Source organism: Phocoena phocoena, chromosome 8 (genome assembly GCF_963924675.1).
Source record: "Phocoena phocoena chromosome 8, mPhoPho1.1, whole genome shotgun sequence".
Classification (NCBI taxonomy): Eukaryota; Metazoa; Chordata; class Mammalia; order Artiodactyla; family Phocoenidae; genus Phocoena; species Phocoena phocoena.
In genome coordinates this window covers 61,352,140-61,367,543 of record NC_089226.1, presented here as the reverse complement: position 1 = coordinate 61,367,543, position 15,404 = coordinate 61,352,140, and the positions used below count along the sequence as shown (strand labels likewise).

At 37.6% G+C, this 15,404-nt stretch overlaps 1 protein-coding gene across 1 annotated transcript; it reads left to right on the top strand.

Moving 5' to 3' along the window:
- The first annotated feature begins 2,705 nt into the window (after window positions 1-2,705).
- LOC136127266 (hemoglobin subunit beta) lies at window positions 2,706-4,066 on the top strand. The gene is made up of 3 exons (XM_065882748.1): window positions 2,706-2,843; window positions 2,973-3,195; window positions 3,811-4,066. The coding sequence occupies exons 1-3, from the start codon at window positions 2,752-2,754 to the stop codon at window positions 3,937-3,939; spliced, it is 444 nt and encodes a 147-aa protein (XP_065738820.1). The 5' UTR covers window positions 2,706-2,751; the 3' UTR covers window positions 3,940-4,066.
- The last annotated feature ends 11,338 nt before the right edge of the window (window positions 4,067-15,404 follow it).

Sequence of the window (15,404 nt, the reverse complement as noted above, 5' to 3'; positions counted from 1 at the left end):
GACCTGGACGGTATTATGCTTGGTTAAATAAGTCAGACAGAGAGAGGCAAATACTGTATGTTGTCACTTTTATGTGGAATCTGAAAAACAAAACAAATTCATATAAATAAAGAAAAAGAGACTCACAGATATAGAGAGCAAACTATTGGTTAGCAGTGGGAAGAGATGAGAGGGGAGGGTCAGGATGGGGTAGGGAATTAAGAGGTACAAACTACCATGTATAAAATAGATAAGCAACAAGGATGTATTGTATAGCCCTGGAGTTATAGCCATTATCTTGTAATAGCTTTTAATGGAGTATAATCTATAAAAGTACTAAATAAATCACTATGCTGTACACCTGAAACTAATATAATAGTGTAGATCAACTATACTTCAATTAAAATTAATTAAATTAAAATTAAAATCAAAAGAATTTAGGGAAACCACCTCTGAAAACAGGAAATGGTAGGGGAAGTCTTTAAGTAGGTGCTATTTCTGTCAGTCAAGACGGCAAAATTGTAGCCTTGACAATTTGGCTCTTTACAGGAAAATATAGACATATTCTCTACTATTATTTAGTAAGTTCCATGAGTTTTCCATGACACAGGTTTCTTGAAAAGATACGTCCAAACTTCCCCAGAAGTGGTCCTTTCATGTACATATGCCTGACCTCTGATATCAGGAGTCTGAAATAGGGTCTTGAAAAGAGTACAAATGTAAAACAATGATAAAGCTAACAGAGGTTTCAGTTGAATAAAATGAAACTCAAAACCTAAAGGTCAAACCAAATGTGGGGTTGGTTTTTTTGGTTGTTTTTGTTTTTAACATTTAAAACATTTGAAAGGCGTCTTTCCCCAGAAGTCAACATGTAAAATTTTTTTCCCCAAGGATAGCACAATAGTAAGTTCCTCTTTGCTTCAAGGTTTTAGAAAAGAATGAATATAAACTGAAAATGTTTAAATTCTATCTTTTTTACCCTGATAATCTTTTTTTGGCATATAATCCTACCCTAACCTCCTGATAGCAAAGCAAGAACCAAGATTTTCTTACATGTCTGAGAATAATCAGAGTGAATTTGTTCAAAGCGCTTGATGGGGCTTGGGACAGGTCAAAGGGTTGAGGAATCTTTATCTAGCAATGATGGAGAAAATATTTTGGAAAATGGAGAAATGAAAGTGGGAATTTCCAAAGTATTTCTTTGGAACAATGAGAAATAGAGACGTCCTTTTCTTCTAGTTCACCTAAAAATTATTTTAGTTGGAGTTTCAGAGCCTTAGAGCTGAAAGGATGAGAGATTTTTGTTAAACATGTGTTGCCAATGATGACAAAAGAGAGAGAAAGGTGATTCTAGACATCAAGCTGCCCGAATCAGGAGATTCTAAGGTAGGAGAAACATGGTGAGTAAAAATGGTATGGCCCTTTCCTTACTGAAAGGAAATGAGAATTCAGGAAGCGGGCAAGATGCAGAAGGTAGAGATGAGGAAAAGTAGGGAAAATAACTAATAGGGGCACTTGAGATCTTATGCTGAGCTCAGAAATGCTTGCTGCTTTTGCTTTTTTCACTGAATTTTTTAATAGTAAGAAGCAGAACTCTATACTTATAGAGAAGTTTTTCCTGCCTAAGAAGTTAACAGGATTTATTACATGGAGAGAAAAGAGGGAGAAGGAATATTGGAAAAGTTGTACATATAGAGGAATGAATTTTAGTAAAAGAAGGAGCAAACAAACAAAAATATATAGAAAAATAGAATGATGGGTGATGAATTTCAATAAGAGAAATTGTTATAAACACAGCATTCTTAGTGGCCTAGGGGAGGAAAAGAAATAATCTGAGCCAAGGTTAGAACGCCTTTCAACATTTTTACCCCTCCTTTTAAATCATGGAGAAGCTTCTCTGTTCTCCCAGATCCTTTTCCAGGTCAGTCCAGGAAGAAACAAGTTATATGCCTCTGTTTAGGCTTTGAAAACATTGCTTCCCTCAGGGTTACTAAAACCTTGGAGTTGTGATCAATTTTTTACTTATTTGTGTTCCTTACTATACTGAGAGATCTCTGTTTTCATCTATGGATTCCCAAACCCTAATAGACGAACTATCTCACAGGACCTCTCGATTCATATTTCTATTTTTCTGCCATTATTTATTTGGTCATAAATTAAGAAAAAAATGAATGAGTAGATGAATGAATGAATGAATATTTGTTTTCTTAGCAGAAGGATTTCATCCCAATCAAGAGAAGAAAAGAGATACATACTTAGAACTAGGGCAGAGGTTTTATCCATGCTGTCCTTGTAATAATTTTGCATATTCTGAAGGCACAGGATATGATCCATCCAGAGAGTCTTCAGTTGAATCACAGTGGGCAAATCCCTTCCACATTCTGGACCTCAGATTCTTCATTTGTGTACTAAGAAAATAGAGGAGGCAGTCTCTAAGAGATTACTACATTGTGATTCTAAAAATTGTACAAGTAAACTTGCCAAGGATGATGATTTTAGGAGCAATTTGTATTGCTGGAATGAGTGGGACCTGGAGATACCCAGAGAGAGGGCTGAAGGTCTGGAGTCAGTGCCAGGAATGCCAAGGAGACGTATGGCTGTCATCATTCAAGCCTCACCCTGTGGAACCACACCCCAGGCTGGGCCAATCTGGTCACAGAAGCAGGGAGGGCAGGAGGCAGAGCTGGGCATAAAAGGAAGAGCGAGGCCAGCGGCTGCTTGCACTTGCTTCTGACACAACCGTGTTCACTAGCAACTACACGAACAGACACCATGGTGCATCTGACTGGTGAGGAGAAGTCTGCCGTCGCTGCCCTATGGGGCAAGGTGAACGTGGAGGAAGTTGGTGGTGAGGCCCTGGGCAGGTAGGTATCCAGCTTACAAGGCAGGCTTAAGGAGAGTGAATGGCAGCTGGGCACGTGGGGACAGAAAAAGCCCCTGAGATTCTGACAGGTGCTGACTCCCTCTGTCCTTTTGCTGTTTTCACCCCTCAGGCTGCTGGTTGTCTACCCCTGGACTCAGAGGTTCTTTGAGTCCTTTGGGGACCTGTCCACTGCTGATGCTGTTATGAAAAACCCTAACGTGAAGAAACATGGCAAGAAGGTGCTAGCCTCCTTTGGTGAGGGCCTGAAGCATCTCGACGACCTCAAGGGTACGTTTGCTGCGCTGAGTGAGCTGCACTGTGACAAGCTGCATGTGGATCCTGAGAACTTCAGGGTGAGTCTATGGGACCATCAATGCTCTCCTTCTTCTTTTCGTGGTCAAGCTCATGTCATAGGGAGAGGGCTCAATGGCAGGATGCAGTTTAGAATGGAAGAGAGGTATTCTGGATACGGCACTATGGACTCCTCGGGACCATTTTCTTTATTGTACTTTATTTTACCCTGTTTGCTCACAACCATCACCCCCTCTTATTCATTCTTGTTCTCCTCTGTTTGTTCTCTTGCAATGCCTTCTCCTTTTTAAATCACACTTTATTTTGAGTGTCTAATTTTTAAAGAAGACTTTCTTTTTTTATCCACTTAAAAAATGTTAATTAATATTTTCCTCTTATCTCTTCCCTTTGAAGGAAGGAGGATAAAATGTTGTATTGCTTCTTGAAATGGTCCTAAAGAATAAAAATGAAAACACGTTCTGGATTAAGGCAGAAAGAGAGAAACATTTCTAAATATAAATTCAGGCTGATATGGATGGGTTCACATCAGTAGTAACACCTACACTTCAGCTACCTTTCTGCTTATACCCTAGGGACACAGTTTGGGATGAGACTTAAATACTCTAAGCTGGGTCCCTCTACTAACCATGCTCTTGCATTTTATCTCTTCCACACAGCTCCTAGGCAACGTGCTGGTGGTTGTGCTGGCTCGCCACTTTGGCAAGGAATTCACCCCGGAGCTTCAGTCTGCCTATCAGAAGGTGGTGGCCGGTGTGGCTACTGCCTTGGCCCACAAGTACCATTGAGATCCTGGCCTATTTCTTGGTGACCATCGGAAGACCATATTTCCCTAGATTCTATTTTCTGAACTTGGGGAAATAATGTCTACACTCAAGGGTATGGCTTCTGCCTAATAAAGAACTTTCAGCACAATTTCCTGATTCCTTTTACTCATTTCTTTCCCTAAGGATATGGGAAGGTCCCTGAAGGTCTGCAGATAGGGTGCCTTTGTCAAGGTCAAGGGAAATGAGAAAAGGAAGGGGGCCATACACAGTCAGTAATGGATGAAACGTCTATCTTAAAGCATAAAAACTGTCAAGAAGGCTTGAAATATAGAGAGGATACCGGCATTACAGGGGCTCTATGGTAGACCTCAAACCTAAGAGAGAAACTTCAGGTTAATGCTCTGATCCATTTTCAGTAATTACTCAAAAAATAATGTGCTCAGTCAGAGACATAATGATTGCTCAAAGTCTTGTTATGTCTCCTTTTTTCCTACTTCTCTTGCTTGCATGCTGTAGGCAGCAATGCTATACTACATCAGATGTTCCTGTTCTAAGGCATAACCTCCCTCTCCCAATTGCCCTAAAAGACCTCAAAATTAACCCTACCCTCCCTTTTGAGGTAAAAGTTCAGTGCTCACATTCCACCTGCTCACATATCTTTTGACCCTGGTCTCAATGAGCTTTCCAGTATTGCCGAAGGAAATTTTTCCATACACTCCACCCACCTTCACCCACTTTTCACTTTTCTTCCTATCAAGCACACTCACCCTCCGTGCTGTATAAACGTTTCTGCGTATTTTGTACTATCCTACGTGACTACTGTGCCTTTTACAGTAGGTCCTCCATAGACAGTAACTGTATACTTATTAAATGAAGTAATCAATGAATGAATAATTATTTCTTGTCTTAGAACTCCTGGGAGTAGAGGACAATCCAAACAATAGACCATTGCATAGGGTTTCTTTGTGTTAATGCACAAAGAAAGTAAACCACTGAGGAAGCATATAGGAAAATAAACCACTCATCAGACATTTGCTGTGTGTGTCATCATAGGTAATGAAGTATCTTTGAGCATTAATTTTGTCAAATGTAACATTAGAAGGATTTAGAGAACCTTCTAACTTACATGCATTTCTTTAAATCTATATCATGTTCCTGTTGATTAATTTTAGACTTACCTGACTACCTGAAACAGAACATGTTGCTTCCATCTATAAAAGGTGTTTTTATAATAATTCTGTTTTACCACCAGGTTATAGACAATGCATTACAGTTTACTGTTTCACCGCTATATTGTGAATTAACTGAAGGCAGAAGATTTTTTAAGTATTTATTTGTTTCTTCTCAGGTCATTGCACACAGTAGGCACTGAGAATGCTCTACATCCCAACAGTATGTTTAAGAACCACCTGGTTACATCCCAGAAGCAGAGGAGCCTCAGGAGAATTTTAGGAAGTTTCCTTTCACACTCCTGAGCACAGAAAAGTCATCATAAGAATCAGACCTTAGGAGACAAAGAGATTTTCAAAGGATTAGAAAGAGGGTAAGAGAGGCTGTGGGTTTCACGATCTGGAAATGAGGAAAGAAAGTACCATTCTTCCCTCTAAATGGTCATAAAAAATAAAAACTATATAAAGACTTACTACACTCTCTTTTGTTCCTTCACCTCTGAAACTGGCCAATGAATCTAGACAAGAAGTTGGGCCTGAAAATCTCCAATACTGGAGAATTCAAGAGAACATCACTGGGATAAGACTTGGATCCAGCTCAAACAATGACTATATACTAGGTGTTGGTGTCTCCACGTCGGGAGTGAGGAGGTCAAGGGATGGAAGGAGACTCTGGCAGCTTGTTATATGCTTTCATTCCTTGTTAAAGTGGAGCTTCTGTAAAAGTCTAGGAGTAAAATTAATCCCTTAATATTTGATTTCAATTTTATGTGATAAGTTACCCAACGGTTATTTCTATTTTCTGCTACCATGTTGCTTTATAGACTACGTTCAGTATGTGTTCATGAAGATGGGGTATGTGTGTGGAAGAAAGAGAGATGGAAAGCGAGAGGAGGCAAGGAGAGAGAGCCAGAGCCAGAGAGTCAGAGAGAGAGGGAAAGGGAGGGGAGGGGAGAAGGAAGGCGATGAGAGAGAGAGTGAAGTAACTAATACTGTGCGTTATGTTCCATAATCATTTTAAAATAAACTAATTTAATGTCAAGGGAATTCAGCATAACATTCTAGATTATCCATCTCTTGAGCCTCAGAGAAGGGCCCTGAAGGTTTGGCTTTCGGATTTAATGCCTTACATATTTGTAAACAGTTTCCAGACTGAAGCCAAGATTCTGCCTCTTAAGATGTACAGTTCCAAATTTAACTTGGGAGAGACTGTCCCTTTGCTCTTGATATGTCAGTACCGTAGCCCACTTATGAGGTAAGCAAAGCTAATTCTGAATGAAAATCTGAGCCCAATAGGGGAAATATTGATAAGGAAGTTACTAACTGAGACATTAACTGTTCTGTAATAATTAGAATATAATTCCTTTATCAAAGTTATGGTTATACTTAATTTATTGTTTTACAGACAGAAATATGACTTTGTTTCTTTTTAAATGAGTTAAACCATACTATTCTTAAACTATTCTGTGTGTGTGACCTCTGTTTCTATGAGTTCTGCTCTTCATGGAGCATTTTTGTTTTATTTAATTGTATTTATTTAATTTAGTTTGTTATATTTTATTTTACTTTATTATTTTTGGAAGAATGCCAAAATTGTGGTAACTAAGATATTGTGTATCTGGGAGAGAAGAGTAAATAATAACTGCTTTATCTAGAAATATATAGATTAGATTGCTGAAATGATCTACTTGGGGAATTAAAATTGAACACTAGAGCATGTACAAAAGTGTTCTAACTGAAAAGTAATTTTTGAAACAGATGATAAAACCACACATCTCTGGATGAATGTCATAATTATATTATATTATAGGGGCACAGTTTGTGATGAGGCTGAAAGATGCTGAGTCCGAGCTGGGTCCCTCTATAACCATGCCCTCGTTTCTCGACTCTTCCACACAGCTCCTGGGCAACGTGCTGGTGGTTGTGCTGGCTGAGAACCTGAAAAATGAATTCACCCCGGAGTTGCAGGCTGCCTATCACAAGGTGGCGCCTGGTGTGGCTAATGCCCTGGCCCACAATTACCACTAAGCTCCCTTTCCTGATTTTCAGGAAAGACCTTTTTGTCCTCAGAGCCCAAAATCTGGATACAGAAAAATAAAGAAGAGTTTTGAGCATCTGGTCTCTGCCTAATAAAAACATTTATTTTCATTGCACTGGTGTATTTAAATTACTTCACATCTCTCACTCAGATGTCTCTCACATGGGAGGGCAGGCATTTAAGTCATAAAGAAATAAGGGGCTAGTTGAGACCTTGGGAAAATATATCTCTATCTTGGACTCCATGACAGGAGTTGTTGTAAACAGCTAATATAAGTGGAAAACAGACTCTGCTGCTTATTCTTACTTTCCCTTAAAGAATTCAAGTTGCAGTTTGATTTGGGAGTTAGATCATTGCTATGTTTTATTTAAACCAATTATTTTATTTAGCCTTCCTTGTAAATGTCTTCTCTCTCTTTAATTGTCCAGAACCTAACAGCCATAATTCCACTAAGTTCTTCTGCCTAAAGACACCACTGTTCTTCTAAGATTTTCCTTATGTATTTTACTGTCCTTATTGCTCCTCCTCCTTTGACCGCTCTTATCCTAGTTTCCTCTGTCACCTTATAAAGATCCGCATGAAGGACAGAAACCAGGGGGAAGTAGATTTGCTACCTCTTCCCTTGTATTGTAATACTGTGATAAATATAGGACTGAAGACAATGTAAAAAGGGGCTTTTGTGGCTTGATATTCACTGCTGTCTTGTAATTCTTTCATGGTCTTACACCAAATGGAATTCCATTTTCCTCAAGATGGTTTAACATCTACATCCAGAAGTGATTGGAGGTCTGCTCTCTTCCTTATCCTGTCTCTGATGGTTTCTCTGCCTTTGTAGTTATTAACGTAGTGTTACCAGCAGCAACACATGCCAATTTAATTTTATTATTCAATAGCCACTTATGTGGATGCTTGATTCTGGAAATAATATATAAATTTCAAGTAATCCTTGTCCCCTGCTGCATCCCAATTCTGAATCTAGTTGGGAAGATTCTGAAGGTAATGCATATAACAAGTGACTATAAATGAGTGTATACAAGGCTTTATGAGATCAGAGAGTGAAGCTCTTGGTATGAAATGGGTGATAAAGATAAGTAGATACTTGTCCAAAAGAGAAGAGGAAAAAAACCAGAAAAGAAAGGGAGGATAACGTACACCAAATCATCGATGAATAATGTGTTTGTGTATTCTGAGAATTTCAAGTAAATAAGAAAGAGAATTGAAGCAAAACTGCCTGGAATGGAATAGAATAGAATAGGCTATGAATATGAATTTGAATAGAAGAGTATATGAATTTTGGTGAACACTGTGGGGGATATATTTAAAATTAAAAACTCACAAACAAGAGGATACAGTCTCATTATTCATGAGATGCTTGCACTGCTAATTGACAAGTAAAGTAAGATAGTATAACAGTTCAGAACATAATTTTGAAATCAGACAGCCTGGATTGAAAAAAAACCCTGCTACTTATTAGCTCTGACCTTGTGAAAAATTAGCTAACTTTGCTGAACTTCATTTTTCTTACCTGTAAAATACCCAAAATGATATCATTCTTAAGGTGTGATTTTAAGGATTAAATGAGATAAAGTGCACAAAAAAGTTCATTGCAACATCTGGCACTTCACATAGCCTGACACACAGCTCAGCAAATGTAAACTAAATAGTATTTTTGTTATAATTATTATGAATAATATGGGTAGAAGTGGCATCATTGATACCGATGACGATACCTGAAAGAATTGTCTCATTAAAGAGAAAAAACATAACCAAAAATATATATATTTTTAATTTATTTATTTTTGGCTGCGTTGGGTCTTTGTTGCTGTGCACGGGCTTTCTCTAGTTGCGGTGAGCGGGGGCTACTCTTCGTTGTGGTGCACAGGCTTCTCACTGCGGTGGCTTCTCTTGTTGTGGAGCACGGGCTCTAGGTGTGCGGGCTTCAGTAGTTGTGGCCTGTGGGCTCTAGAATGCAGGCTCAGTAGTTGTGATGCACGGGCTTAGTTGCTCCACGGCACGTGGGATCCTCCCGGACCAGGGCTCGAGCCTGTGTCCCCTGCACTGGCAGGCGGATTCTTAACCACTGCACCACCAGGGAAGACTAGAAATATTATTTCTTGTCTGGTACAAGCCATGCCCCACTCCCCAACCTCTTACATTCAGTGATATGTGTGATTTGTTCATTCCTGAATAGCCACAGCTGAATGTACCAGTTGGGGTCCAGCTGGGAGAAAGAAATCACATTGTTAATTATAACAAGAGATTGGAGAACTGGAAGACTGATTACTGAGGAGTAAAGAGGACTCTAAATCGCTAAGAATAGAAGATATAGGAAGCAGGCACTGTTCCTAGTGCTGAGATAGAGCATTCAAGTAAGGAACAATATGAGAGAGGTCTTTTCCCCAGATCTCTTGAGAGAGAGCATGCCCAAGGCTCAATGCATGGTTGAAAAAAATTTCAGGCTGCAAAGCTACCTGAAGTGAGGTACATAGGCATCCATCCATTGGGAAGTGCCATGTCAGCAGCATTTATTGAAAATCTGTTCCCTGGGGTGCTAGGGGCAGCCACCCATGAGGAGGAACTGCACCTCAGATGTTCCTATGAAACTGCCTGGGGGTATAACGGGAGAAATGATTCATGAGAAAATTCCAGAAAAGCAACTCTGGATTACAAAATCACTCCTGGGGTGTCAGAGGGAGCCATTTACCTGAGATCCTGCCTTAGTAGTCCACTGCTGCAAAGCCATGTGTATTGCTGGAAGCTGGCCCTGGAGAAGCTGAGCATCTTGCTGAAGCCTGGAACTGTAGAGACAGAGATGGTTGCAGCATCCTGACTAGAGAATCACAGCAGAACTAGAAAGAGAATCCCCTTCCTCCTTCAGTGCCTCTCCAGAACACTCTACTAACAAAACTTAACATCGTGCCAACTTGAAAAGGAGAGCTTCTATTAGAGTCTACATCCATCATCACAATATGGGCAATTAAGAGTGGATTAAGAATCAAGAGACAATTGATAACTGACACCCCCCAACCCCGCCACTGGCCTACACTAAATGCTTGTGTCACTTAGAGTACATAGGTCAATATGTGAGAAAAATGCAATTAGGACTAGCAAATGATAAAGCAGTGCTTAGAGGATTAAGAAATTAGTAAAAGAAGTAGGGCAGACTTTATCATTGTTTGGATTAACAATTTCTCCTCTGTATAAATTTGATATATTTTTCAACTTGTTCAGATTCTGGGCAAACAAAAGGAGTATGTATTCTGTACTCCCATATCCAAGAGAAAGATGTATACATTACTTCCACTGTTCTGTTTTTGTTTCAGTGACGAGCATAATGATGATAATTTTGAAATTCAAGCAGAGTCTTACTTTATAGCATATTTTCAACACCACTCTGTAAAAGGTTTACTTTTATTTTTTCAATATATCCTTCAACCTTACATTGTTATCACTTTTAATGTAATTAGAAACTGTTTATGTATGCTTGTAAAATGCACAATGATTTTATGTAATTTATACAAATTGAATTTTCCCATAAAATATCATTTTTGCTTGTTTCTCTAACTCAGTATATTACATGAAAATTCAGTTGAATTGTTTTGGAAGTTTTAGCCACAGCAATCACAGAAGAAAAAGAAATAAAAAGAATCCAAATTGGAAAAAAAGTAAATCTGTCACTGTTAGCAGATGACATGATACTATACATAGAGAATCCTAAAGATGCTACCAGAAAACTACTAGAACTAATCAATGAATTTGGTAAAGTAGCAGGATACAAAATTAATGCACAGAAATCTCTTGCATTCCTATACAGTAATAATAAAAAATCTGAAATTGAAATTAAGGAAACACTCCCATTTACCATTGCAACAAAAAGAATAAAATACCTAGGAATAAGTCTACCTAAGGAGACAAAAAATCTGTCTGCAGAAAACTATAAGACACTGATGAAAGAAATTAAAGATAATACAAACAGATGGAGAGATATACCATGTTCTTGAATTGGAGGAATCAACATTGTGAAAATGACTCTACTACTCCAAACAATCTACATATTCAGTGCAACCCCTATCAAACTACTGCTGGCATTTTTCACAGAACTAGAAAAAAATTGTTCACAATTTGTATGGAAACACAAAAGACCCCGAATAGCCAAAGCAATCTTGAGAAAGAAAAACAGAGCTGGAGGAATCAGGCTCCCTGACTTCAGACTATACTACAAAGCTACAGTCATCAAGAGAGTATGCTACTGGCACAAAAACAGAAATATAGATAAATGGAACAGGATAGAAAGTCCAGAGATAAACTCACAAACATATGGTCACCTTATCTTTGACAAAGGAGGCAAGAATATACAATAGAGAAAAGAAAGCCTCTTCAATAAGTGGTGCTGGGAAAACTGGACAGCTACATGTAAAAGAATGAAATTAGAACACTTCCTAACACCATACACAAAAATAAACTCAAAATGGATTAAAGACCTAAATGTAAGGCCGGACACCATAAAACTCTTAGAGGAAAACATAGGAAGAACACTCTATTACACAAATCACAGGAAGATCTTTTTTGATCCACCTCCTAGAGAAATGGAAATAAAACCAAAAATAAACAAATGGGACCTAATGAAACTTAAAAGCTTTTGCACAACAATAGAAATCATAAAAAAGATGAAAAGACAACCCTCAGAATGGGATAAAATATTTTCAAATTTTAATCCTGACAAAGGATTAATCTCCAAAATTTATAAGCAGCTCATGCAGCTCAATATCAAAAAAAAAAAAAATCCCAATTCAAAAATGGGAAGAAGAACTTAAATAGACGTTTCTCCAAGGAAGATATACAGATTGCCAACAAACACAAGAAAGAACGATCAATACCATTAATCAATAGAGAAATGCAAATCAAAACTACAATGAGACATCACCTCACACCAGTCAGAATGGCCATCATCAAAAAATCTACAAACAATAAATGCTGGAGAGGGTGTGGAGAAAAGGGAACCCTCTTGCACTGTTGGTGGGAATGTAAATTGATACAGCTACTATGGAGAACAGTATGGAGGTTCCTTAAAACACTAAAAATAGAACTACCATATGAGCCAGCAATCCCACTACTGGGCATATACCCTGAGAAAACCATAATTCAAAAAGAGTCATATACCAAAATGTTCATTGCAGTTCTATTTACAATAGCCAGGACATGGAAGCGACCTAAGTGTCCATTGACAGATGAATGGATAAAGAAGAGGTGGCACATATATCTCATGGACTATTACTCAACCATAAAATGAAACGAAATTGAGTTATTTGTACTGAGGTGGATGGACCTAGAGTCTGTCATACAGAGTGAAGTAAGTCAGAAAGAGAAAAACAAATACCGTATGTTAACACATATACATGGAATCTAAAAAAAAAAACAAAAAGTGGTCATGAAGAACCTAGGGGCAGGACTGGAATAAAGACGCAGACCTAGTAGAGAATGGATTTGAGGACTCGGGGAGAGGGAAGGATAAGCTGGGACAAAGTTAGAGAATGGCATATATGCACTACCAAATGTAAAACAGATAGCTAGTGAGAAGCAGCTGCATAGCACAGGGAGATCAGCTCGGTGCTTTGTGACCACCTAGATGGGTGGGATAGGGAGGCTGGCAGGGAGGGAGATGCAAAAGAGAAGAGATATGGGGATATATGTATATGTATAACTGATTCACTATGTTATAAAGCAGAAACTAACACACCATTGTAAAGCAATTATACTCCAATAAAGATGTTTAGAAAAGAAAAAATAAAATACAGTTGATTGGTTCTTACAGCTGCAAAAATGATATCCATTTATTATGTTTATTTAACCTTCCCCTTATAATGAACAGTGAGATGGTCTCCATTTCCACCAACACGAACACCAATAAAATCAATATCTTCCAATGTGCTCTTTTATACGAAACCAAATAGCCTGTGTAATATAAACATGGGTGGTGTTGCTTTATATAAAATAAAGTCTGCTAATTTGTTAACATTAGCAAACTGCTTTCAAAAGTTGTGTATACTGTTTATATTCCTATTAGAATTTCCTGTCCAACATTTGATTTTATTCAACCTTCTAATGTGATATTATTAGGAGTGAAAAGTGATATCGCATCTTTCTAAAATTAGAATTTACCTAATTACTACTTTATTTAAGGATCATTAATTCTCTTGTCAATTCAGTCTTTGTGAAATTCTATTCATAGAATTTGTTCAACTTTTTATTATTGTCTTATTTTTGGATAAAATTTAAGAATTCTTTTAATTGGTTTTAAATGTTAAAAATGCTTTTCTAGATTGTCATCTCTATATTAATTCTGTCTGTGGTGTCATTCATTGACCTGAAGTGATTAATTTTCCTTTCATTCTTTGTACCTGGATATCAGGGTTAAAATTTCTTTCCCTAATATTTAAATACAAAGATTTTTTCCTTAATATTTTGTTGTCAATTTACTTTAACTTTTAGGTTTATGCTCTACTTGAAATTCTGATTTGCATATAGAGGGTGACAGGAATATCGCTTCAGTTTTCTTCAAGTAGTGAATGTTTTTCCCAAATATCATCTACTAATCAATTTATTCTTTTGCTTTGTGATGTCACCTTTGTCACTGCTCAGGGCCCCAGAGGTACATGGATCTATTTCTGAACTTTCATATGTTCCATTATTCTGTTTGTTGACTCTTCCATTAGTATCATATTTTAAAAATCTTTATTTTTAAATATGTTCTAGAGTATGTCTAAATATCTAATGTGTTCTTTCTAAATTACTCATTCACATACATTTAGAATGAATCTGTATTTTTTTATTTTAAACTCTACAAAATATTTTATTGCTTGGATGTGCGAGATAAATTTAGGAGGCAGAAGAATAAATACTGGCTCTCAAATTTCTTCGCTAGTGATACACAGAATACAAAAGGAATAGTTTGACAAGTTACAATCAGTTCAGTTTGGGATACATTGTTTGAGTATGAGTCTGAAACTCCAAGAAGAGACCTAGAAATAGAATTAAGTTGACTGTTTTCATACAAAATTATCTAGCACAATATATTGATTAATCAATATACTGCCAATTTATAATAACACCAAGTTCTCATTATATGTGGGTCATTTCTTGAGCACTCTGAACTGTTACATTGACATACAGTACTTGCCCACTCCCATGCCAACATTACACAAGTTTTATTTTAAAAGTCTTGTTATTGCATAAATTAAGTCTCCACACATATCACTACCACATCTTCTTCTTCCTTTTCAAAATTGTTTTAGACGTTTTGGTTCATCAATTTCATACACATCAGTGTCATCAATTTCATACACATCAGTGTATACATGTCAATCCCAATCGCCCAATTCATCACACCACCACGACGCCCCTCCTCCCCCGCAGCTTTCCCCCTTTGGTATCCATACATTTGTTCTCTACATCTGTGTCCCAATTTCTGCCCTGCAAACCAGTTCATCTGTACCATTTTTCTAGGTTCCACATATATGCGTTAATATATGATATTTGTTTTTCTCTTTCTGACTTACTTCACTCTGTATGACAGTCTCTAGATCCATCCATGTCTCAACAAACGACCCAATTTCATTCCTTTTTATGGCTGAATAATATTCCATTGTATATATGTACTACATCTTCTTTATCCATTCGTCTGTTGATGGGCATTTAGGTTGATTCCATGACCTGGCTACTATAAATAGTGCTGCAATGAATATTGGGGTGCATGTGTCTTTTTGAATTATGGTATTCTCTGGGTATATGCCCAGTAGTGGGATTGCTGGATCATATGATAATACTATTTTTAGTTTTTTAAGGAACCTCCATACTCTCCATAGTGGCTGTATCAATTTACACTCCCACCAAAAGTGCAAGAAGGTTCCCTTTTCTCCGCACCCTCTCCAGCATTTGCTGTTTGTAGATTCTCTGATGATGCCCATTCTAACTGGTGTGCGGTGGTACCTCATTGGAATTTTGATTTGCGTTTCTCTAATGATTAGTGATGCTGAGCAGCTTTTCATGTGCTTCTTGGCCATCTGTATGTTTTCTTTGGAGAAATGTCAATTTAGGTCTTCTGCCCATTTTTGGATTGGGTTGTTTGTTTCTTTAACATTGACCTGCATGAGCTGTTTATATATTTTGGAGATTAATCCTTTGTCAGTTGATTCATTTGCAACTATTTTCTCCCATTCTGAGGGTTGTCTTTTCGTCTTGTTTATGGTTTCCTTTGCTGTGCAAAAGCTTTGAAGTTTCAT